The sequence below is a fragment of the Oncorhynchus keta genome, chromosome 9 (genome assembly GCF_023373465.1).
Source record: "Oncorhynchus keta strain PuntledgeMale-10-30-2019 chromosome 9, Oket_V2, whole genome shotgun sequence".
Classification (NCBI taxonomy): Eukaryota; Metazoa; Chordata; class Actinopteri; order Salmoniformes; family Salmonidae; genus Oncorhynchus; species Oncorhynchus keta.
The window spans coordinates 15473455-15498839 of record NC_068429.1 but is presented as its reverse complement, the minus strand read 5'-3'; the positions used below and the strand labels follow the sequence as shown (position 1 = coordinate 15498839).

The 25385-nt window shown below is 40.8% G+C and overlaps 2 protein-coding genes across 2 annotated transcripts; both read left to right on the top strand.

Annotated features, from left to right (window-relative positions):
* The first annotated feature begins 1972 nt into the window (after positions 1–1972).
* On the top strand, positions 1973–20305 carry p2rx4a (purinergic receptor P2X, ligand-gated ion channel, 4a). The gene is made up of 12 exons (XM_035775551.2): positions 1973–2537; positions 2825–2972; positions 3391–3462; positions 13179–13251; positions 15449–15545; positions 15648–15728; positions 16906–17047; positions 18055–18191; positions 18363–18456; positions 18596–18661; positions 18838–18933; positions 19104–20305. Exons 1-12 carry the CDS (start codon positions 2395–2397, stop codon positions 19122–19124), a joined length of 1170 nt encoding a protein of 389 aa, XP_035631444.1. The 5' UTR covers positions 1973–2394; the 3' UTR covers positions 19125–20305.
* A 1371-nt stretch (positions 20306–21676) lies between these two features.
* si:dkey-220k22.3 (uncharacterized protein LOC796870 homolog) lies at positions 21677–24704 on the top strand. Its single transcript, XM_035776831.2, has 4 exons — positions 21677–21903; positions 22424–22466; positions 22901–22954; positions 23165–24704. Exons 1-4 carry the CDS (start codon positions 21802–21804, stop codon positions 23578–23580), a joined length of 615 nt encoding a protein of 204 aa, XP_035632724.1. The 5' UTR covers positions 21677–21801; the 3' UTR covers positions 23581–24704.
* The last annotated feature ends 681 nt before the right edge of the window (positions 24705–25385 follow it).

Here is a 25385-nt window from a genome sequence, read left to right as displayed (position 1 = left end):
CTGGCTCCATGTCATCTACAAGACCCTGCTAGGTAAAGTCCCCCCTTATCTCAGCTCGCTGATCACCATAGCAGCACCCACCTGTAGCACGCACTCCAGCAGGTATAACTCTCTGGTCACCCCCAAAACCAATTCTTCCTTAGGCCGCCTCTCCTTCCAGTTCTCTGCTGCCAATGACTGGAGCGAATTGCAAAAATCTCTGGAGCTGGAGACTCATATCTCCCTCACTAGCTTTAAGTGCCAGCTGTCAGAGCAGCTCACAGATCACTGCACCTGTAAACAGCCCATCGATCTACCTACCTCATTCCCATACTGTATTTATTTATTTATTTATCTTGCTAATAAGTTGACTGTTTATGAATGTGATAGGTAAAGATCTTTCAGGATTTAATTTGGGAGATGGTAACTCTAGAACCGCTTTCGTGGTGCCCTAGATCCTAATGAGTTAATTGTTACATGATTAATTTAATCGGGTAACAGTTAAACATAGTTAGGTTATTAGATAAATAACAGTCTTCAAATTAATCTTAAAGTCAAGCCACGACACCAGTCATGTTCATATAATCTCAGAAATAAATCCATGTAGTTTAAGGCCATCCATAGAATGTACTATATGTCAGTGAAACTGAATTACATGCACTCAGAAATGTAATTCCTCTGCTGGAGGTGTAAAACACAAAATGTGACATATTTGCATATGTTAATGTTCTTGTGAAGGCTGGCTGAATTCTGGCAAAGAGTATGCTCTTTAATCTCAGCATGTCTATAGATGATCCCTTCTCCCTGTTTCAGTTTACTTGGAATTGTTGATAGTGGAGACTGTTATCTGAAGAAACTGTGTAACCAATTATTTATAGTGGCTAAGAAATGCATTGCCATTAGTTGCAAGGTTGGTTTTCCTCCCACAATGTCAAGCTATTTATTACTAGATTTGATTTATTACAATATTAAATGTATACCAGGCAACTTTCATAGGGTCTGGTTGCCTTATATGGAATAAGAAACCTGTATTGAAAACATGCCCTCATTGGGGGAGATACCTATGTAGGCAATCCCTAGAGGCTTGGCTGCTCATTCTTGGCCTTGGGGGTCTGCTGTCTTGTGGGTTGACGCTCTGGCCTTGGCCTAACACACCCAAAACCAATATTGAATGTTTCACTAAGATCCTAAATCTGATTGAGGTGTGTTGGGTTGAGGTGCTACAGGGTGGTGGACCCCTAGGGACAGGATGGGGCGACCCAGCAATATTGTGTGCAATTAAAAATGGCTCTACAGTACTATTATGAGATGAATTATATTGAGAATTTGATAATGTGATAATGTATGTTTTAGGTGTATGTTTTTTTTGTGTTTATTTTTGTTTCCAAACCTTTCCCTTGGGAATTAAAAACATTTAAGGTGTAAACTGGGAAGGAAATTGTGTTGGGAGAGAGTTGAGGTATTGACTAGACTGGTGGGGGTCAGGTGTGCAGGCAGCTCGAGCTGGCTGGTCGGTCTGGCTCAAATTTGATATAGATGTTGTCTTAATAAAGACATGCAAAAGTATGATTATTTTTTAAAAGAGTTGTTCATTTGTTAGGCTATTGGTTAAAGGTGCAACACGGCAACACATATTATTGAATTATCTTTGATCTAGTTCAGTCTTATTAACCACTTAAACATATTTATTAATAATCTCCTACCTAGCTTGATGACTGTGGGCATTTTTGCTTACTTTTTGTTCTATATATTGGCCTGTGTAAAAAGGCAGGAAATTAGCTTTAGGTGGCCCCAAAAATTCTGTAGGAGGACCCCCCGCCAGGTTATGTGCCCCCCACTTCTGAAACCAAAGTGGCGCCCCTGCCTACCGCCACCAACAGTTTGGCAAAGGGTACCAAAGGTTGATAGGAGGACCTCCCGCCAGGTTATGTGCCCCCCACTTCTGAAACCAAAGTGGCGCCCCTGCCTACCGCCACCAACAGTTTGGCAAAGGGTACCAAATATGAAAAATTATGCGTCAGCTCAAAGTAGCTCGTTTCATTATTGGGAAATAAAAAGGGAACCGCTTCAATCTAAACGTGTGCGGAAGACAGGGACATTACAGTGGGGTTAAAGTTCGGTTCGTGCTATCCGGGATCCTTGGGACTAAACCCTTACTTTAACCATAAACCCTTCCACAACCCTTAGGCTACCTAAGCATAACCCTCAACCATTTTACATTTCAACTTCACTGGGGTTCGGGACGTCCCAAGGATCCCTGGTTGCACCGACCGTGAAAGTTAAACTGCCCTGTTTTTTTTTTCGAAAACCCGTGACATACAAGGAAGATATCCTTAATAAACCGGTCGGGCTATCTCGTTTTTTAAGAGGATACAAAATAGCGTTTTTAATCCCCTTTTTTCGGAGGCAGCAAACATGATGAAAACGAGGGGATGTTGTGCGTCCATCTGTCAATGTTTTTTCGAATATTCAACACCGAAAATTCTTGTAATTCGGAGCTTCAAGGTTGGAACCCTCAACAGAATCACGCAGGCTTTAGTGATTGCATATGTGATCGGGTAAGTGTCGCATAAAGACCACATGACATTCTAACAATTTCACATTGACCTACGTTTACTAATCAAACAAAGTGGTTTCGTCAGTACCCCTTCCTATACTGCCATCATAGCCACAATATGTTTTGGGCAATATTTCACTTATTTTCATACATTTTATATAAAAAAAATACAATGATATCTCTGTGATTCACCCCATGTTATACTTTTAAGCCCCATGGACCTGGGAATAAAGGTAAGCCCATAATGCATTGACCACCTCTTTGCATCCCCCTTGCACACCTATGCAGGTATGTCTGTGTGCTGAACAAAGGCTACCAGGACACGGATGCAGTCCTCAGCTCTGTCACGACCAAGGTGAAGGGCATCGCCCTGACCAACACTTCTGACCTGGGTCTGCGAATCTGGGATGTGGCAGACTATGTCATCCCACCACAGGTATCACCCATACGTATAGAAGATGAGGTATAGGCCTGATCTATTGCAATCACCACCACCAAATACAGGGACCCTTTACTTCTCCCAGTCACCTGCTGCCAGGCTGACTGCCACCCAACGTGGTGGGTGTGACCTCAACTTCACTGGCACAGTGGTGTTTTATGGTTCCTGCTTGTTTCACTTTAGCTTTGTGCACATTTGGGCTTTTGGGTCAGTTGGGGTGACCCTGTACAAAAATAAAATATAAAATCCATTGGGAGTGGTGTACCGCTGCTCAGACTAAAACATGGAATGTGTGTCAGAGATGAAACAACTGTGTCCTACTAACTTTATTTCAAGCAAAAGCCATGTGAATAGGCCAAACCCATGATGATTGTATGTTTGAGAGAAGTAATTAGAGTTTTTTGATTTGTGGCAGGAGGAGAACTCTTTCTTTGTGTTGACGAACCTGCTCATCACTCTGAACCAAACTCAGTCGCACTGTCCAGAGGTAAGACATTTTTTAAAATTGAACCTTTATTTAACTAGGAAAGTCAGTTAAGAACAAATTATTATTTACAATGACGGCCTATCTAACATACTGAATATCCCATCCACCTGAAGATACGTTAATGGAAAAGGCTCTACTTTATACATTTTGATCTAAAACTTCAATTTTATTACAACATCTAGGATAAGTTGTACAATGACTTTGGGGAAGTGAGAATGTGAGTGCTTGTGCCTGTGTGCAGACAGAATGGATATTTTCAAAGACAATGGCTGAAGCCTAAATGTATGTGTGTGTGACTTAGATAACTGAAGGACTCTATTTGGCTAACAGTATGCATTCCTAAAGGATTTTATTGCAACTCACTATTGTTTTATTGTCTTGTAATAGAGCTCGACAGCTTGTAGTCCTAAATTATTCTACTTTTTTTTTGCATTTTCTACCTCAGGTTTGTTGGCCGTTTCTTTTGGGGGAAATGAATGTGGAAAGAATGGGTTTTGGGATAAACAGAGAAAATAAGGTCTGAGGTTAACACAGGCTTAGTAGAGCTTATATGTTTTGTTCTATGAGATAATGTCAGTCAGTTAACATGACCTTCATGAATTTTGAAGCCTTTATGTGCTTTGTGCTTATTTTGATTCAACGCTTCAAAAGAAGCACAAAAAGCGATGTTAGTTGATTAAGATCCTCTCATAGAACAAAACATACAAGATCTCCTAGCCTGCGTTTACCATATACTTTATTCTCGGTGTCTATCCCCAAATCCTACAAAAACCCATTAATTTCCCAATAGACTGGTTGGTTGTTTAGCAACTAAACCGACACGCGCAAAACTATGGGGCAAAACAGACAGGGTTGGCTTAGAATTTCGACAACATGTAAACTATATTTCATGTCCAAATGTTTATTGAAAACCTAAATACATTTGTACAATGAGCACTTTTTGTTTCTCAAATACTTAATTACAGTTGTTGGTTAGCTCGCTAGCCAATTTTAGCCATATTAGCATTTTCAGTCAAAATGCCTCAAAACAAGACATGGTATCAATAACAAGATACAATGAGCTGAAACGAGCCACCTACTATTCCCCACATGGCAGCTTCTTTTCATTGTTGCTAGCTATGTGACCGTTCAGAATCATAACAATGCACGCCTTCCGGCCACATCGATTCGTGCCTTCATTGTCATGATGTTGGTCAGCCAATTCGTCTACATACTTTGGTCAACGAGCCATAGCGGAGTAAGCCTCCGTTTAGTGCCTACAAGAAGACACCATTACTATTGCTCTCTATTAGATGAAGTCCAACCCTCAAGTCATGTGCATGATAGAGAAGTTAAAGATGCGCTATAAGAATGTAGTTTCTAATTGACTTTGGGGATCTAGGATAAGTTGTCCAATGACTTTGGGGAAGTGAGAATGTCTGAGTGCTTATGCCTGTGTGCACCCGGAATGGATATTTTCAAGGACAATGGCTAAAGCCAAAATGTTTGTGTGTGAGTTAGATAACAGAAAGCCTCTATTTGGCTAACAGTATGCATTCCTAAGGTTTTCATAGCAGCTAGTCATTACTCAATATTGTTTTATTGTCTTGTAATTTTGCTGGACAGCTTTTAGTCCTAGAAAATTGCATTTTATTTCCATTTTCTACCTCTGGTTCGTTGGCCATTCTTATGGGAGAAATTAATGGGACAAGGTAGCATGTCCAGTTAACAGGTCAGGGTTCCATAGCCGCTGGCAGAACTGTTCAAACTGGAGCAGCAGTACAACCAGGTGGACTGGGCACAACCAGGAGTCATCAGGCCATGTATTCCTGATGCGGCTGGCTTCCGGGTTAAGCGAGCAGTGTGTTAAGAAGCAGTGCGGCTTGGCAGGGTCGTGTTTCGGAGGATGCATGGCTCTCGACTTTTGCATCTCCCGAGTCTGTAGGGGAGTTGCAGCAATGGGACAAGAATGTAACTACCAATTGGATATCACGAAATTGGTGAGAAAAAGCACAACAACAAAATATAAGGAAAGACTTAAAGGTCAAGACAGAGTCTGCGTCTCTCACATGGATAGGCAGACCATTCCATGAAAATGTAGCTATATAGGAGAAAGCCCTGCCTCCAGCTGTTTGTTTAGAAATTCGAGGGACAATAAGGAGGCCTGCATCTTGAGACAGTAGTCTACCTTTGGGTATGTATGGCAGCACCAAATTGGAGAGATGGGTACTGTAGGCACAAGCCCATGTAATGCTTTGTAAGTTAACAGTAAAACCTTGAAATCAGCCCTAGCCTTAACAGGAAGCCAGTGTAGAGAGGCTAGCACTGGAGTAATATGATAATTTTTTGGGGTCCTAGTCAAGATTCTAGCAGCTGTGTTTAGCACTAACTGAAGTTTATTTAGTGCTTTATCTGGGTAACCAGACAGTAAAGCTTATGATCATAAAAAGAGAGAGGTCCAAAGTAACACTAAGGTTCTTCACAGTTTTTTATCTGAGATGACTGTAAACCATCAAGATTAATTTTCAGATCCGACAGCAGATATTTTTGTTTCTTGGGACCTAGAAATAGCATCTCTGTTTTGAGTTTAAAAGTAAAATATTTGCCGGCACCCACTTCTTTATGTCTGAAACACAGGCTTCCGGCGTAGGCAATTTTGGGGCTTCACCATGTTTCATCGAAATTTACAGATGTGTCCTCCGCATAGCAGTGAAAGTTGACATTGTGTTTCTGAATGACATCACCAAGAGGTAGAATATATTATACAAACAATAGTGGTCCTATAACAGAACCTTAAGGAACACTGAAACTCACAGTCAAGTTGTCAGAGTACAAACCATCCACAGTGATGAACTGACATTTTTCGCGACAGATAAGATCTAAGGGTGGCTATTTGAAGAATCTCAAATATATATTTTGATTTGTTTAATACTTTTTTTGGTTACTACATGAGTCCATATGTGTTATTTCATAGTTTTTATATCTTCACTATTATTCTACAATGTAGAAAATAGTAAAAATAAAGAAATTCCCTTGAATGAGTAGGTGTTTCTAAAACTTTTCACCTGTAGTGTAGGTCCGGAGACATGTTGGACAAAACCCACTGAGTCTATGATGGCCAAGACGTGCGCCAACAGAAAGACGCATCAATCTCAGTTAAAGCACCAAGTGAATAAAACAGCATCTCTCTGTCTTGTTATGTGTAGAACATGTATCTGATGCTGTCTGGAACAAAAGAGTATCGCATGTCATACTATTTCTGACCAGACAGCATCAGATTAATGGGCTAAATATAGGGGGGTGCTGTTTCACTCGCTCTGACGCTTTCTCCAGTAATATAGTTTCAGCAGAGAGGAAGAGGCGAAGTGAGAGGGCTCACTCGCACCAAAATCTGTCCTTTATAAGCTCAATGGGCTTCTATGGAAATAATATGCAGACCTAAGCTTGTCGCCTGCCTTCCCTCCTTTGGAACAAATGCCGGAGACATGAACTTGTCATCATTATATACAGATCTCTGGTTTCAGCCTCTAGAAAAGAAAGTTGGCAGGTGCACAGTGCACTGTTAGGATGCTGGTTTGCCCTGATGTAAAGTTATGTTTCACCAAACATATATATATATATATATACTATGTGGCTAAGTCATGCTTCCTGGTGAAGTATTTTGAATGATTTTACTTAGACAAGAGTAATTATATATATATATATAATTACTCTTGTCTAAGTAAAATCATTCAAAATACTTCACCAGGAAGCATGACTTAGCCACATAGTATCATTAACTTCTTTAAAAAAATAAATAGCTGTGGATAATTTCAAATCACAAGTGTGTTTAGGAAGCCTCTATTTGGGGAGTGCGCTGGGCAATAGGTCTAGCTGAATAGGTCTAGCTGATTTGAGTTGTGGCTGTCTGTGAAAAGCGTGTGAAGATAACGTGTCTTGAGTATAATTTAAAATATTGCATCAAGAAAAAGGGGAGGGGGGTGTGGCGAAGACATGGTGAGTCTCCAGAATGCATTGCATATATCTTATTTCTGATTGTCTTAACTCACCACATACACCACACATTTTTTCTTCACCTCACACAAGTCAACAAAGTCTGTTTTTTAACATCCATTGTGAATGATACTGTAGTTCCTCCGTATTTAATTTGTTTTTCCAACATCATATTTTGCTCTTTCACCAAGCCTCAGTGTGAAAGAGCAAAATATTATGATCTGATGATCCTATATGTCCAGTGGAAACGTCATAAAAATAAATCTCACTGGCACAGGAAACTTTGAGGGCCCGGAATAGGCTAGTGATATGTTGCAAGTTTGTTAGCGACAGCTTCTGGCCAGACCCTGTGATAATTTGATACAATGTTGAACTTCACTAGCAATAGTTCAAGTCAAGACAGATAGAAAAGGTGGCAGACAGGCAGAGAAGAGAGATTAATGTGATTGAAAGAACCAGAATTTTTGTCAGGATATTTTCTACTCTTTTATTTGTAGGCTTTAGGTCTATGTATTTTACTTAGTTCATGTTGGAAGTTATAGGCCTACTGTTGCATTAGCCTATAGGCTATCTTTTTAGTTCTATGCTCTCATTTCTTTAGCCACCAATGGATCACAGTGTATCAATGTGTCCATATTGCAGAGTCTAGTGCACCCACCATAGTTTAATTTGAGATTTTTATAATTTTACTTCAGATTTTTATGATTAACCACGTGACAATGATTTTGAGAAACAAAAACTTTATTATTAAAATGAAACTATTCCACGGAAATATATAAATAGTCATAACTGGCACGCAGGTCGGTGGAAATGGTAGGATAAATTGCAAGCTTCCCCAAACTTGAAACCAATAAGCTTCTTCTTCTTCGAACTACCAAAAAATAAATAATAGTCAAACAACTTTTCTGTGAAAAATAAATCAAACAGATCTGGTCCCTACACAGGCTCAAGGGGATCCTGGGAGGGCGGGTCCTCTGGCACCAGTACCCATTCCAAGTCTTCCAATGTAAAATCCCGGAGTCCCAAAAACTTTTCTTCTGCAGCCACAATAATGTCTAGTTTCGTCGACTTCTTTTTTTGACTTGTGCTGTACAGTTTATAACTGTGGCAATGAACTCAACAAAATCCACCTTTTTAACACACAGGGTATCTTTTGTCTGGCAGCAAACATTTACTACAGGCTGAGGTGTATCCACTACCATCTCTTTTGATCACCTAAATATAGGAGATTTGATAGAGCGGTCAAACTTTTGCCACCTCAATTTTCTTCACCCTTACAAAGCACTCCAGGAACTCAGGATCATGATCCCCACCACAATTGCAACACTGTCGTCCTTCTGCACACCGTTCTTCAGTATACTCTGTTTGTCTGCACACACTTGAAACATGGCCAACTCCTTTACGATACTTACGCCGTAAGAGCTTTTGTCCCCAAGCCACTGCAGTGTATCTTACACAACCAAGCTTCACATGCGTAGGTATTTGCTCTTCATCAAAAAACAACAGGACCGACAGACTTTCTCCTTTTTCTCCATTCACCCAGCAGGTCAGACGCCGGGCACCAACCACGCCAGGAATTCTCTTCAGGTATTCAACCTGAACACTGTCGTGGACATTCTAATCAATAATGAGGAGAGACAAGATCACCAATCAGGATATTACTTTATTCAAAACGTATTAATAACATTGATTCATTATTGCAATAATGAAGCTGGTCGACGAATCACCCCTAGACGAATCACCCCTAGACGAATCACCCCTAGATGAATCACCCCTAGATGAATCACCCCTAGATGAATCACCCCTAGATGAATCGTTGAGAGCCCAATGAGTGGATTTGAGCCACAGCATTTCACAGCAAAGTACACCTTCCTGAATGTTCATGACAAACATCAGATGTATGGAATGGGTCACAAGGATAGGATTTGTATAAAAGATACTAATAATTCACAGCAGACTGTAAAGACTGTTCTCATTGTGTAGAAACCAGGGTCGGGCTCCCAAAACAAAGTTCCTCTCATCAAATCAAATCTTATTAGTCACATGTGCCGAATACAACATCATTATCCATACCGGAGCCATCTCCACCCTGGTACTTCCCGGCACATAAACACCAACTCATTCTATGGAGTGTGGGCTCCGAGAGAGGACAAGACCATCATAAATCAGTTGCTAGAGTTAAATCTCAGAAGCTCCTCTCAGTTCACACAGAGTTTAAAAAATGTTATTTGGTTGCATAAAACAACCATTTGATGCAATAACATTAACATAATCTTGTAATTTCTCCACGATAACATCCGTCGTCATCCCTGAGATGAGTCCTTTGACGCGTGCTCTACTCCAAAGTTCAAAACACAAATATTCTGTTGTCCGGATTCTTTTGAGGCCCATTGCAATTTTCCTCTGCTCGTCAGAAATACAATGAATCAAAATAAGACCACTCCTGGTCACTAACAGACTCCATGTTTCCAAGCACATACTTCACCATTTATGACACCTCAAATGGGTTTCCTCAAATGCATCCTTACTCAACAACCGCTTCCCAACAAGAAGTGATTCATTATAATTTACACACGGTGGCAGACCAGGGGGTTTGGTCAAAACGTTTACACAGATCAGACACGGACAGAGTAGGATTAGCTCGGTTTCAAGGGTGTTTATTTGAATAACAAATTAAAAGAAAAGAGTAGGTCTCCCCTATGAGACCCTCTCTGGGCTCCGGGTCTTGCTGTATCCTGTGGGGAACAAAAACTGAGCTCCCTACTTTTATCTCTTGTACCATCCCCAACTTTAAGGGAGTAACCTTTCTTCCCCCAGTCCCTTCTCCCATGTGCTGCCCTTCTGGCAGCTTTATGGGACTCGTCCAGCTGGTGAGCAATCAGCCCTTGATTACTCGCAAACCACAATCAGCCCCAATTAGTCCTGGCCGGAGAGCCCGTCGAGACATGGCACGTCCAGCAGAGGGAGCCATCGCCTCGTGATGTAGACTCCTTCTGTCACCAGGCCTCGACAAGTCTCTCCCTGGTGGCTGACCTGCTGTACTCCACAACATGTATCCTCCACTGTCATTTTAGACAATTTCACTTTTTGTTCCAGTTTTCGACACTACTGTTGTCCATTCAGAACATTCGTCTTTACCAAATGTTTTCAACACGCTGCTTAATTCGAACTCATCAACCTCTTCCACCATCTACCCAAAACTAATGAGCTGCCTTCGGGCTTTACTATAACACTCATGAGCTGCCTTCGGGCTTTACGATAACACTCATGAGCTGCCTACGGGCTTTACGATAACACTCATGAGCTGCCTACGGGCTTTACTATAACACTCATGAGCTGCCTACGGGCTTTACGATAACACTCATGAGCTGCCTACGGGCTTTACGATAACACTCATGAGCTGCCTACGGGCTTTACTATAACACTCATGAGCTGCCTTCGGGCTTTACGATAACACTCATGAGCTGCCTACGGGCTTTACTATAACACTCATGAGCTGCCTACGGGCTTTACGATAACACTCATGAGCTGCCTACGGGCTTTACTATAACACTCATGAGCTGCCTTCGGGCTTTACGATAACACTCATGAGCTGCCTACGGGCTTTACTATAACACTCATGAGCTGCCTACGGGCTTTACTATAACACTCATGAGCTGCCTACGGGCTTTACTATAACACTCATGAGCTGCCTTCGGGCTTTACGATAACACTCATGAGCTGCCTACGGGCTTTACTATAACACTCATGAGCTGCCTTCGGGCTTTACTATAACACTCATGAGCTGCCTTCGGGCTTTACTATAACACTCATGAGCTGCCTACGGGCTTTACTATAACACTCATGAGCTGCCTACGGGCTTTACTATAACACTCATGAGCTGCCTACGGGCTTTACTATAACACTCATGAGCTGCCTTCGGGCTTTACGATAACACTCATGAGCTGCCTACGGGCTTTACTATAACACTCATGAGCTGCCTACGGGCTTTACGATAACACTCATGAGCTGCCTTCGGGCTTTACTATAACACTCATGAGCTGCCTACGGGCTTTACTATAACACTCATGAGCTGCCTTCGGGCTTTACTATAACACTAATGAGCTGCCTACGGGCTTTACTATAACACTCATGAGCTGCCTTCGGGCTTTACGATAACACTAATGAGCTGCCTACGGGCTTTACTATAACACTCATGAGCTGCCTTCGGGCTTTACTATAACACTCATGAGCTGCCTTCGGGCTTTACTATAACACTCATGAGCTGCCTACGGGCTTTACTATAACACTCATGAGCTGCCTTCGGGCTTTACTATAACACTAATGAGCTGCCTTCGGGCTTTACTATAACACTCATGAGCTGCCTACGGGCTTTACGATAACACTCATGAGCTGCCTACGGGCTTTACTATAACACTCATGAGCTGCCTACGGGCTTTACTATAACACTCATGAGCTGCCTACGGGCTTTACTATAACACTCATGAGCTGCCTACGGGCTTTACTATAACACTCATGAGCTGCCTACGGGCTTTACTATAACACTCATGAGCTGCCTACGGGCTTTACTATAACACTCATGAGCTGCCTACGGGCTTTACTATAACACTCATGAGCTGCCTACGGGCTTTACGATAACACTCATGAGCTGCCTACGGGCTTTACGATAACACTCATGAGCTGCCTACGGGCTTTACGATAACACTCATGAGCTGCCTACGGGCTTTACGATAACACTCATGAGCTGCCTACGGGCTTTACGATAACACTCATGAGCTGCCTACGGGCTTTACGATAACACTCATGAGCTGCCTACGGGCTTTACGATAACACTCATGAGCTGCCTACGGGCTTTACGATAACACTCATGAGCTGCCTACGGGCTTTACGATAACACTCATGAGCTGCCTACGGGCTTTACGATAACACTCATGAGCTGCCTACGGGCTTTACGATAACACTCATGAGCTGCCTACGGGCTTTACTATAACACTCATGAGCTGCCTACGGGCTTTACTATAACACTCATGAGCTGCCTACGGGCTTTACGATAACACTCATGAGCTGCCTACGGGCTTTACGATAACACTCATGTAAAAAGTGTGTGTACACATAGGAGGTCCCGTGAAATGGAAACGGGCCCACCTTTGGAAATCTAATGCCCGTCCAACTGATTTGGTTCTGACACCGGGTCTGGACATAAATCAAAACAAGACATGGTATTAATAATAAGATACCCACGAGCTGAAACGAGCCACCTACGATTCCTCAGCTTCTTGTCATTGTTGTTCGCTATCTGACCAGTCAGAATCTATAGGTTTTGGCCAACGAGTAAGCCTCCATTAGTGCCTACAAAAAGACACCAATACTAATGCTTTCTATTGGATGAAGTCCAGCCCTCGAGTCATGTGCATGATAGACAAGTTAAAGATACACTATAAAAATCTATTTGCAAATGTTTTACGTCAAATTTTTCTTAGAAAATTGGCTGTAGGATTTATATACATAAGCAATGTATTATTAGCTTTATGTTGTCTCTCATTAAATCACACATCCTGTTTTAGGAAAACATGCTTTTGTTCTTGGGTCTAGGGAGGTGTACCCCTTTCTGTCCATTGAGGTCATTTCTGGACAACATTTTTAGGGGACCTGTTTTTGGTTCTCATAGAGGTTGAAGTTCTGTACTGTGTCTAAGATGTATTTTCAAGCTTAAAGAAATTACACTCATGCTGTCATGCGTTCAGGTCCCAAAAACTGGTTTTGACTGCACCTCAGACAGGGACTGCAAGGCTGGCTCACGTGATACCCGAGGCAATGGTAAGGATATTAAGATTTTGACATTGGGAAAATTGTCATTGATCCATTTCTATATCTGAGTTATCATATATTATGATCTAATCCTTGTTCTACGTTTGAGATGTAGACTATAAGGCTTTCTGTAAAAGAAAAAGGCCTTGTGTTGTCACTAGAGGGTAGCATTACATTTGACATTTTAGTCATTTAGCAGACGCTCTTATCCAGAGCAACTTTACAGTAATGACTACATACATGTTCATACTTTTTTCATACTGGTCCCGTGGGAATCGAACCCACAACCCTGGCATTGCAAGTGACATGATCTACCAACTGAGCATTACCATTCAATAATCATTACAGTACCATGTCATATGTTGAGAGCTTGGCACTACAGTGTCTTCAGAAAGTATTCATACCCCTTGACTTATTTCACATTTTGTTGTGTTACAGCTTGAATTCAAAATGGATTAAATAAATAAAAAAATCACCCATCTACACACAATACCCCATAATGACAAAGTGAAAACATGTTTGTCGTTTTTGCTAATTTATAGAAAATGAAATACAGAAATATCTAATTTACATAGGTATTCACACCACTGAGTCAATAAATGTTAGAATCACCTTTGGCAGTGATTACAACTGTAAGTATTATTGGGTAAGTCTCTCTAAGAGCTTTGCACACATTCTTTAAACTCTGTCAAGTTGGTTGTTGATCATTGCTCGACAGACAGTTTCAAGTCTTACCATACATTTTCAAGCTGATTTAAGTCAACACTGTAACTAGGCCATACATTCAATGTCTTGGTAAGCAACTCCAGTGTACATTTGGCCTTGTGCCCTTCTTTGCTAGGCATTGGGAAACCTCCCTGATCTTTGTGGATGAATCTGGGTTTGAAATTCACTGCTCGACTGAGGGACCTTACAGATAATTGTATGTGTGGGATACAGAGATCAGGTGGTCATTCAAAAATCATTATTAAACACTATTATTGCACACAGAGTCCATGTAACTTATTATGTGACTTATTAAGCACATTTTTCTCTTGAACTTATTTAGACTTGCCATAACAAAGGGGTTGAATACTTTTTGACTCAATATACTTCAGCTTTTCATTTATAATTACATTTCTAAAAACATAACTCCACTTTGCCATTATGGGGTATTGTGTGTAGGCCAGTGACACCAAATCTCAATTTAATCCATTTCAAATTCAGTCTGTAACACAACAAAATGTTGAAAAAGTCAAGGGGCACTGTAAGGTTCTATCTGCATTTTTTTTAAACAATTCTGGGGGGACATAGCCTTGTTCTGTTCAATGTTCTCTACCTACAGTTGAAGTCGGACGTTTATATACACTTAGGTTGGAGTCATTAAAACTAGTTTTCCAACCAAAATGGCCTAAGGAAAACAAAGTCAAGGTATTAGAGTGGCCATCACAAAGCCCTGACCTCAATCCCATAGAAAATTTGTGGGTAGAACTGAAAAAGCATGTGCGAGCAAGGAGGCATACAAACCTGACTCAAATGAAACACACTACCATGCTCTTGTTAAAGCTTTTAGAATTGATTTGGAGCAAGGTATTGTGTTTCATTTGAAAACCGCATTAAATTTTGTAAAAGCAGAATATTACCGGTCATCCCACCCACCTGTCAGGAGAAATGGGCCAAAATTCACCCAACTTACTGGGAAGCTTGTGGAAGGCTACCCGAAATGTTTGACCCAAGTTAAACTATTTAAAGGCAATGCTACCAAATACTAATTGAGTGTATGTAAACTTCTGACCCACTGGGAATGTGATGAAAGAAACAAAAGCTGAAATAAATAATTCTCTCTACTATTATTCTGACATTTAACATTCTTGAAATAAAGTGGTGTTCCTAACTGACTAAGACAGGGATTTTTTACTAGGAATTGTGAAAAACTGTGTTTAAAAGTATTTGGCTAAGGTGTATGTAAACTTCCGAATTCAACTATATATAGTACTCAACATAAATTGGGGTATTTAAAGTTCAAAATAATACATTATACAAATTGCTGACAACATTGGAAATGTAAAGCCAATAATCTGTCATATTTTTGCAGATAGAACCTTATAGTCCCAAGCTCTCAATGTGTTAATTAGATTTAAAGACAGTCTACCACTTACTTGTAGAATGAGAGTCACATGATTGTTTTTCACTGACGTTCTCCTTTAAAGTGACCATCTCCCCTCAGGTGTTCAGACTGGGAAATGTGTGAAGTACTCAGCTGTGGATAAGACATGTGAGGTTCTGGCTTGGTGCCCGCTTGAGTTAGATAAGGAACCTCCCAAGTAAGAACTATTGAGTGCCAAGGTGGAAAAGGTTGTATTTGCTTTCATTTTACATAATCCATCTAGAATGTTTTAATAATTTAACAATATAATTTTCTTTAGTCCTCCAATGTTGGCAGATGCAGAGAACTTCACAGTGCTTATAAAGAACAGCATCCGGTACCCCAAATTCAACTTCAATAAGTAAGTCAAGGTTAAACATTTCTGTGACTTGATAAATATGTTACGAGCTAAATTCCATGTAAGATTTGGGTCACACTTTATTGGCATATTCTGGATAATTAACTGCTTGCTACGGTTATGGTTAGGTTTAGAATAAGTGTGAGGGTTAAAGTTAGGATAAGGGTTAAGTTTAGGGTTAGGATAAGTAGATGCACTACATGACCAAAAGTATGTGGACACTGCTTGTCAAACATCTCATTCCAAAATCCTGTGCATGAATATGAGTTGGTCCCCCAGTCATTCCAATTCATCCCAAAGGTTTTCAATGGGGTTGAGGCCAGGGCTCTGTGCAGGCCAGTCAAGTTCTTCCACACCAATCTCAACATATTTCTGTATGGACCTTGCTATGTGCACGCTGAAACAGGAAAGGGCCTTCCCCGAACTGTTGCCACAAAGTAGGAACACAGAATCGTCAAGAATGTCATTGTATGCTGTAGCGATGAGATTTCCCTTCACTGGAACTAAGGGGCCTAGCCCGAACCATGAACAAAAACACAAAAAAAACAGACCATCATTCCTCCTCCACCCAACTGTACAGTTACCATTATGCATTGGGGCAGATGGCGTTCTCCTTGCATCCGCCACACCCAGATTCGTCTGTCAGACTGCCAGATGGTGAAGCGTGATTCATCACTCCAGAAAACATGCTTCCACTGCGCCAGAGTCCAATGGTGCTTGGCATTGCGCTTGTGTGCGGCTGTTCGGTCCTTGTTGCTCCTAGGCATTTCCACTTCACAATAACAGCACTTACAGCTCTAGCAGGGTAGAAATCTGCCCAACTGACTTGTCGGAAAGGTGTCATCCTATGACTGTGCCACATTGAAAGTCACTGAGCTCTTCAGTAAGGCAATTCTAATGCCAACAGAGATTGTATGGCTGTGCGCTCGATTTTATACACCTGTCATAAACGGGTGTGGCTGAAATAGCCGAATCCACTAATTTGAAGGGTTGTGCACATACTTCTGTATATATAGTGTAGTTGAAATGTTGCTGATAGTCTGTAGAGGATCTACAGATGATCTAAATAAAGCAATACCAATATTTGTTGCATTGGGCCATCGAGTAATAAGCTATGTGGAATTGCAGTCAGAACAACTGCATGTAACACTATAACTATGATATTTTGTCTGTTATACAGAAGGAATATCTTACCCTATGTCAACAAGACTTACTTGGAACAATGTGTATTCAATCGCATCACTGACCCAGACTGCCCGATCTTCAGACTCAAAGACATGGTCACAGAGGCCAATGAGGACTTTCAGACCATGGCTGTCCATGTAAGTGCCTGCTTCTTTTTAAAAACTCCCAAGTTATTTAACATTTGGTAAAATGGGGATATACACTGAGTAGACAAAACATTAAGAACATTGTTACTTACTGTCTTTCAGCCTAAAAAACGGCTTCCCATAACATGTACGATGCAAGTGTTTGCTTACGTCCACACCTATCAGGTCATATGTAGATTTAGACCCTGATATGTCATGACCCTATTCTCTTGATGGGATGAGGGTTAACCACATTGGCAACTTTGACAAATATTGTTCACAGGAATATTTTTCTGCAAACTACCCTAAAGGCATGGTCTACACTGAGTGTACAAAACATTAAGAACACCTGCTCTTTCCATGACAGACTGACCAGGTGAATCCAGGTGAAAGCTATGATCCCTTATTGATGTCACTTGTTAAATCTACTTCAATCAGTGTAGATGAAGAGGAGAAAGGTTAAAGAAGGATTTTTAAGCCTTGAGATAATTGATAGATGGATTGTGTATGTGTACCATTCATATGATGAATGGACAAGACAAGATTTAAGTGACTTTGAACGGGGTATGGTAGTAGGTGCCAGGCACGGCGGTTTCTGTCAACAACTGCAGCGCTGCTGGGTTTTTCACACTCAACAGTTTCCCGTGTGTGTCAAGAATGGTACAACACCCAAAGGACATCCAGCCAACTTGGCACAATTGTGGGAAGCATTGGAGTGAACATGGGCCAACATCCCTGCAGAATGCTTTCGACATGCTTTTTGTAGAGTCCATGCCCCGACGAATTCAGGCTGTGTTGAGGGAAAAAAGGGGGGGTTGCAAATCAGTATTAGGAAGGTGTACCTACTGTTTGGTGTACTCAGTGTATATTAGTAAAAATGTCATGATATATCTTATGGCATTTTGATGCATGTCGAGTTATCTAACATGCAGCATAGCATCTTATGTCTCAGCTGGTTTTCATTTGTAAAATCCATGTCAACTGTATACTCCTTATCTACGTTGATTGTCTTTGTCTAGGGTGGGGTTATGGGTGTCCAGATCCGTTGGGAATGTGATCTGGACATGCCAAGCAGCTGGTGTGTGCCTAGGTACACCTTCCGTCGCCTGGACAACAAGGACCCAGTGAACAATGTGGCGCCTGGATACAACTTCAGGTATAGGGGTTGAACTTTCGTTTTTTGACTACAACCACATCGATAGATAGATTTATCAGATTTATCTCTGACCCCAAATTATTACAACCATAGGTAGTGTAAATATTGATGTCCATTTGTTTTTTTAAGATGATTTTTGGCAACACTCTTTGTGCCTTTCTTTTCCCACAGATTTGCCAAATATTACAAAAATGGTAACAATGAAGAGACAAGGACATTAATCAAAGGATTTGGAATACGTTTTGATGTCATGGTTTTTGGTCAGGTGAGCTTTCATAGAAACAATCCAAGCCATTTTTAACTTTGATATGATTATTTGAATGTCATAAAATAATGAATGAAATTGTGTTATAGTTATAAAATCCTGGTATTCTAGTTAAACTGGTTAAATGTCTCTGCTTCAGGCTGGAAAATTTAACATAGTGCCAACACTGCTGAATGTTGGTGCTGGTCTTGCCCTCCTTGGCTTGGTAAATATAGTACTTCAATCACATGCTGTATGTGTTGTCGTTATGGCAACAATATACATATGTTAAATGGGTAAAATGTTACCCTTCATACAGGGTTTATAGATGGTTTCCCTAGAACATGGTCCTTTGCATACCATTGTTTATTTATATTCATTGCAAGTTTATACTCTTTGAAGGTGACTGTTGTTTGTGATTGGATTGTGCTGACATGCATGACGAAAAAAAACATCTATAACGAAGAGAAATACTCTTATGTTGATGACTTTCAATTGGTGAGTAATAGTTTTTCTAATTTAATACTGTTTTTTAATACTGTTAATACTGTTCAATACTGATAATGCAAAGAATTGTACCTATTCAGCCATTTTGGCCAAACGTCATCATACTTGATTATAGTCCTGTTTTTTCAATCCCCTTATAATAGACATTTTCTGTTTTTAAGCTTTCAAATGAAACACCATAAAGCCACAACAAATCATGTTGAGCAGAAACAACTGTGTATACAGCATATCAAGATGGAAATGTGAAACTGCATTTTTCTGGATGGATTCCAGCACTCTTTTCATGATCCACATACTACAGTCTTCCACAGGCTTGCAACTCGCTAACGATCCTGAAAATGTCTTGTTTCGGCTAACCATTCAGAGCTGTAGGGACGGAACATTTGGTGTGTCATTCTATTTTATTAAATCAACTCTGATTGGAGCCGAGAATCATCACTTTCACTCATTAACTAGGTCTCCATCCAACCCTTTTATGTATAAATGACATGTTGGATAAAAAACATAATGACAGGCCTAATGGTAACGGAAAATGTTTTTGTAAATGTTCCAAATGTCGCCAAAACAAAATACGCTAGACAAAGTGGGATATTTTTGTGTCTGTAAAATCAATTATGCGAGAAACATCTGTGAAAACGCCTTTATGCTCAAATATTGATATAATAACCATCATATAAAAGTAAACTTGAAGTCACACGATTACATGTTGTGTGGCCCTCTCACTACGACTCATTGGGAAAGCATGACATTTATTAGGCTACAGATGAAATAAGTTATGATCTTCACAGGGAGGTGAAAGTGCAAGGTGATGAACTTGATGCTTCTTTCCAATAAATATTGAGGGTCTTATTCTGGTGACATGATCATCGATGCTTGGCTGCCATTTTGACAAATATATATTTTTGCTCTTTTGTTCATAATAATGTGATCATGTAGGCTAAATGTGAGCTCTAGCCAACAGCGTGCATATGGTGGACACACTCTCTATATAAGGCCAAAATGTTTGTGAGAACCATCAGTAGAGTTGAAAATGTGATGGAAACCCATTTAACTTCTTTTTTTTTATTCGGTACATGGAAATATATTCACAAAAGGTATTGTGTGTTATCCGTCATCACACACAGCCTTTCATCTGCAACAAGTCAATTTGATGAAAACACCTCTGGTGGGAAAATGCGCATATTGTTTTTGTGGATTTTTCAATATTCGCATGAAAATCTGTCGCCAATTGGATGGAAACCTAGCTAATGAGAACATTTTCACTGCTTGCTGTGAAGGCCCAGTGCTAATAACAATCCTCTTTATTTGAGGACATTCAGGTGCACCTGTGTTGTACTTTAATAAACAGTACATTTTTCTATAACTTTTGGTGTAGCCTATAGTATTCTTTCAGTCATTGGTTGTGCTACACAGTGCCTTCGGAAAGTATTCAGACCCCTTGACTTTTCAGGCCAAATAGTTCAATCTTGGTTTCATCAGACATGTCATTGACATTGACATTTACAGACAATGTAAATGTCATATTTCAGTTTTTTAATAAATTAGTAAACATTTCTCAACCAGTTTTTGCTTGTCATTATGGGGTATTGTGTTTAGATTGATGAGGGGAAAAAAACTACTTAATCCATTTTAGAATAAGGCTGTATGGTAACAAAATGTGGAAAAAGTCAAGGGATCTGAATACACTGTATGTGTAAATGCATTTAACCCCATTATCTTATTTCCTGGCAAAGCCCACCCATCTACTGTTTTGTGTGGTTAGAGCCTCATAACCACTAAGTAACTTCCTGCATGTTATAAATTCATGTTTATTATTTAAATAATCACAGGAACGGGCTTATTGACATCACTACTGTTATAGAGTACTTAAGGAAAAAGCAAGTGGAAAACCACGATGGGTTACTTAAGAAAGGGCTTAGATGGTGGGTTACTTTTTAGAGATTCCCTCTAGAGGGGAAAGTTGACATGGTTGTTGTGACCAATATGAGTCACTTCATTGTGACGGTCTTCCAACAATAACATGTACGATGCAAGTGTTTGCTTACACCCACACCTGTCAGGTCATACATAGATTTAGACACTGATATGTTATGACCTTATTCTCTTGATGGGATGAGGAGGGTTCACCACATTGGCAACTTTAACAAATATTGTTCACCAGAAAAATGTTCCACGAACAACCCTGAAGGCATGGTCTGCACAGAGTATACAAACATTAAAATCACTCTTTCCATGACATAGACTGATCAGGTGAAAGCTATGATCCCTTATTGATGTCACTTGTTGAATCCACTTCAATCAGTGTAGATGAAGGGGAGGAGACGGGTTAAAGAAGGATTTTTAAGCCTTGAGACATGGATTGTGTATGTGTACCATTCAGGGGGTGAATGGGCAAGACAAAATATTTCAGTGTCTTTGAACGGGGGATGGTAGTAGGTGTCAGGCACACTGGTTTGTGTGAAGAACAGCAACACTGCTGGGGTTTTCACGCTGAACAGTTTCCTGTGTGTATCAACAATGGTCCACCACCCAAAGGACATCCAGCCAACTTAGATGTGGGAAGCATTGGAGTCACTCAGGGGCATAGGCCTGGTTGGACACAGACCCTGCCAGGCCCACCCAACCAGATTGAGCAAGACTAAAAAATAATACATCATTAATAAAAAAATACTAGTCAGCCCCCAATGCATTTGACATGATCACACTTGCAACACGCCCCCCTCATGCGTCAGTTCTCTCTCTTACTGGAATCCCCAACACAGAATAGGAAATCCTATAGCAGCTTAAAGTCAGAGACCTGATCACAACTGGTTCATTTCCAGTCACATCAACAGTTCTGCAAAAGCCTGTCTGGAGGGGATGGCACAAGACACTTGTCTCACAGGCTTTCGACTTGCCGGGGTTGTCCTTGCAGCATTGATTGTCAATGCAGCGTGTTTGATCTGGATTTATTCTGCTAAGGTAAATTATATGCTGAGTAATGCTGTACAGACCATATACTTCCAACATGGAACGGATATTTATTTGAATTAATTTTCAATTAGAGGACAGTGGGTTATAATTCTTACAGTATCTACTCTATGTAGTTACTTCTCTCGTGCGAGATAGTTTACTGTTTTTGCTCAGTCTGAAAAGAAAATAGCTTTGTTACTGCATGTCTTAAGCCTGACTGGGCTTTGAGGTGAGAACAATTTTTAACATCACAAAGCCCAGAGTCAGACTCAAGACATACAAAGCTGTATTTGAGCACAGATCTGTTAAAATGATTAGGGTTCTATACAGCCTATTTGCCAAAACAGCTAGATCAAAAGATTAGTTTGATTCAAACTTTACACTTAAAATAAATAATGGAAAACATTAAGAATTGTCTACAATATATTCCATCAACATGTTTTCCTATTTAGGTTATAATTGTTATATTATTTCAGGTGTAACAGTACATGAGAGGATGTTAAATTGGTTTTCCTATTTTTAATTTTAGCCGGTTGAATCACCGTCAGGAGCTGGTGGAGGTCTAATTCATGGTAAGCTTCATTCTGTGGATGGAAATGAAAGTTAGACATATATACAGCCATTTAAAAAGACAACCATTTTTGTTTGAAGGCACAGATATTTTCTTGTCAAAACAATGCTACAGCATTCCTCTCTGACACTCAACATGTTTATTACTGAGCCTGGAGTTACAGGAAACTGCACCCCCACACTAAGGCAGGAAGTGTTTGTGTGTGTGCGTGATTGCGTATATTTACATCATACTGTGGGGGTGTGACAATTGATTATTGTGTGAGATGTTGTGAATGCACCTGTTTGCAGTATTCAAGTTTAGGGAATGACCCATACTTTGCAAGCTTGATGAAGCTTCATTGGCATTAGAAGAACAATATATTTTGAGTGAGCATGTTTGTGTCTTTTGTTGTTGTGAAAAATGTAAACAAAAACCGTCTTCCATGTCCCACAGACTTGGGGAAATTTCTCAGAAGTCCTTCCTCCAATTCCAGTTTGTTCCTTAAAGGTGACCCAGCCATTACTTTGCATTGTTCATAGGCCTACTGCGTCAGTTCATAACTAACTAAAAAAGGAAAATATAAATACAGATGTTCTTTACTTACCCTTTTCTACTTACCTTGGATGTTGTTGTTTGACCCAGACCATTTGATTGTTTTAGTAATTGTTTTACTTCCGTTTGTTGACCTTGCTGTCTCTATTGTTTGGTTCCCAACAGCCTCTCACCCCACCAAACAGACCAAACAGATCTTTGGTGAGCTGGAGTGGGAGGAGGAGGGGAAGGAGATTGGCAGTATGTTCCTGACCAAGAATAGGACTCACATCCAGGTGACCATGGCAGGCTGGTATGTGGTCTTTGTCCAAGCCACCTTTAAGCTGCCAGCAGGGAATGACACCAGGGACCTAAGGCTACAGCTGGATTTCACCTACCAGGAGCGTACGGACCAGTTTGCCAGTGCCTTTGACACGCGGCAGTTGCTGGAAGAGGAGCAAGACGCCCCATTGAGTTTCTCTGTCCTTTTGAGGATGGAGCCGGAGAATAGACTGTCTGTGATGGCAAGCCACAGGCAGCGGGTTGATTATGAGAGAAGACCAGTCTCTACCTTCATTACTATCATTAGATGCTCTGACTAGCCAAACTGGAGCCTGAGGAGAGGGCCAATGTCTAATACCTTTTGAGTTCGTGTCTGTATGCCACACGTATCCATTAAGGTGGTATGTACAGGTAACTGCCAAAATAAAGGAAACGCCAACATAAAGTGTCTTATTTGGGGTGTTGGGCCAGAAGAGTTTCAATGCACCTTGGCATATATTCTACACGTGTCTGGACCTATTGGAGAGATGCCATATGAAATTCCATCATTTGTTTTATTTGTTGATGGTGGAGGAAAACGCTATCTCACGCAACACTCCAGAATCTCTCAAGTGTTAAATTGGGTTGAGATTTGGTACATGAGATGGCCATGGCATATGGTTTACATCGTTTTCATTGTCATCAAACCATTTAGTGACCACTTGTGCCCTGTGGGTGGGGGCATTGTCATCCTATTGGGGCTTAGACATAGTAGCCAAAATAATGGGCAAATTAATGTCCTGCCCAGCATTTTTATACTTGACCCTAAACATGATGCGATGTTAATTGCTTTTTAACTCTGGAACCACACCTGTGTGGAAGCACCTGCTTTCAATATGCTTTGTATCCCTCATTTACTCAAGTGTTTGCATTTATTTTTGCCAATTACCTGTATGAAACCAGAGACCTAGGGAAGGACTCTATTGTATACTCCTCAGGTCCCCTGCTCAAAACTAATTGGATGAGAGAACAGAGGTCCCTACCCTCTGACCTCCAATAGGTTTTGAGAGGGAGACGAGGAGAGAGGACGTGACGTGTATCCTTCCATAAGAGATTAGAATCTTAAAACGACAAACCCTGTGATTTTATGAGCTGTCTGCACATCACTGCTGGCTTGTTTGTATGCTTTTGTAGGGGATGGAGAAACTGTAGGTGGGCTCAGTGGTGACAGACATGGTTACTGACAAGAGAAGGGGAGGCAAGCAGGATGGGGGTAAAGGATGTCCACCAGCCAATTACCTAATTTCATCTTCTTAATTTGGCTGATTTATTTGTCTTAACAATATCTGAATGTCTGGATTGAAGACAAAATAGTTATACTGTTAAGGGTTCTGGCATGGTGCATCTCAATAGCAGGACTACAGTTAAAAAAATTAAAAAAGGCATTTTATTTGGCCTAAAAAAATCTGACTACGTCTTTTATATCAGGTAACATTTTTATATACTCAACAAATTAATGTTGCAGAAAAATAAAGTACCTGACCACACTACACAACTTCTGTTGACACCCATCTTTTACCAATTGTTATAATGTTGTGTAGTAGTGATTGACATATAATAACTGTGAGAGAGCGAGTGCTATGGGCTCTGGCTGGGCCACTCCTGTGTTGTCTTGGCTGTGTCCTTATGGTTGTTGTCCTGTTGGAAGGTGAACCTTCGCCCCAGTCTGAGGTCCTGAGCGCTCTGGATCAGGTTTTCATCAAGGATCTCTCAGTACTTTGCTCTATTTATCTTTCCCTCGATCCCGACTAGTCTCCCAGTCCATGCCGCGGATTAACCTCCCCACAGCATGATGCTGCCACCACCATGTTTCACCGTAGGGATGGTGCCAGGTTTCCTTCAGACGTGACACTTGGCATTCAGGCCAAAGAGTTAAATCTTGGTTTCATCAAACCAGAGAATCTTGTTTCTCATGGTCTGAGAGTCCTTTAGTTGCCTTTTGGCAAACTCCATACGGGTTATCATGCCTTTTACTGAGGAGTGGCTTCCGTCTGGCCACTTACTGTACCATAAAGGCCTGATTGATGGAGTGGTGTAGAGATGGTTTTCCTTCTGGAAGGTTCTCCATCAGGTTCTTGGTCACCTC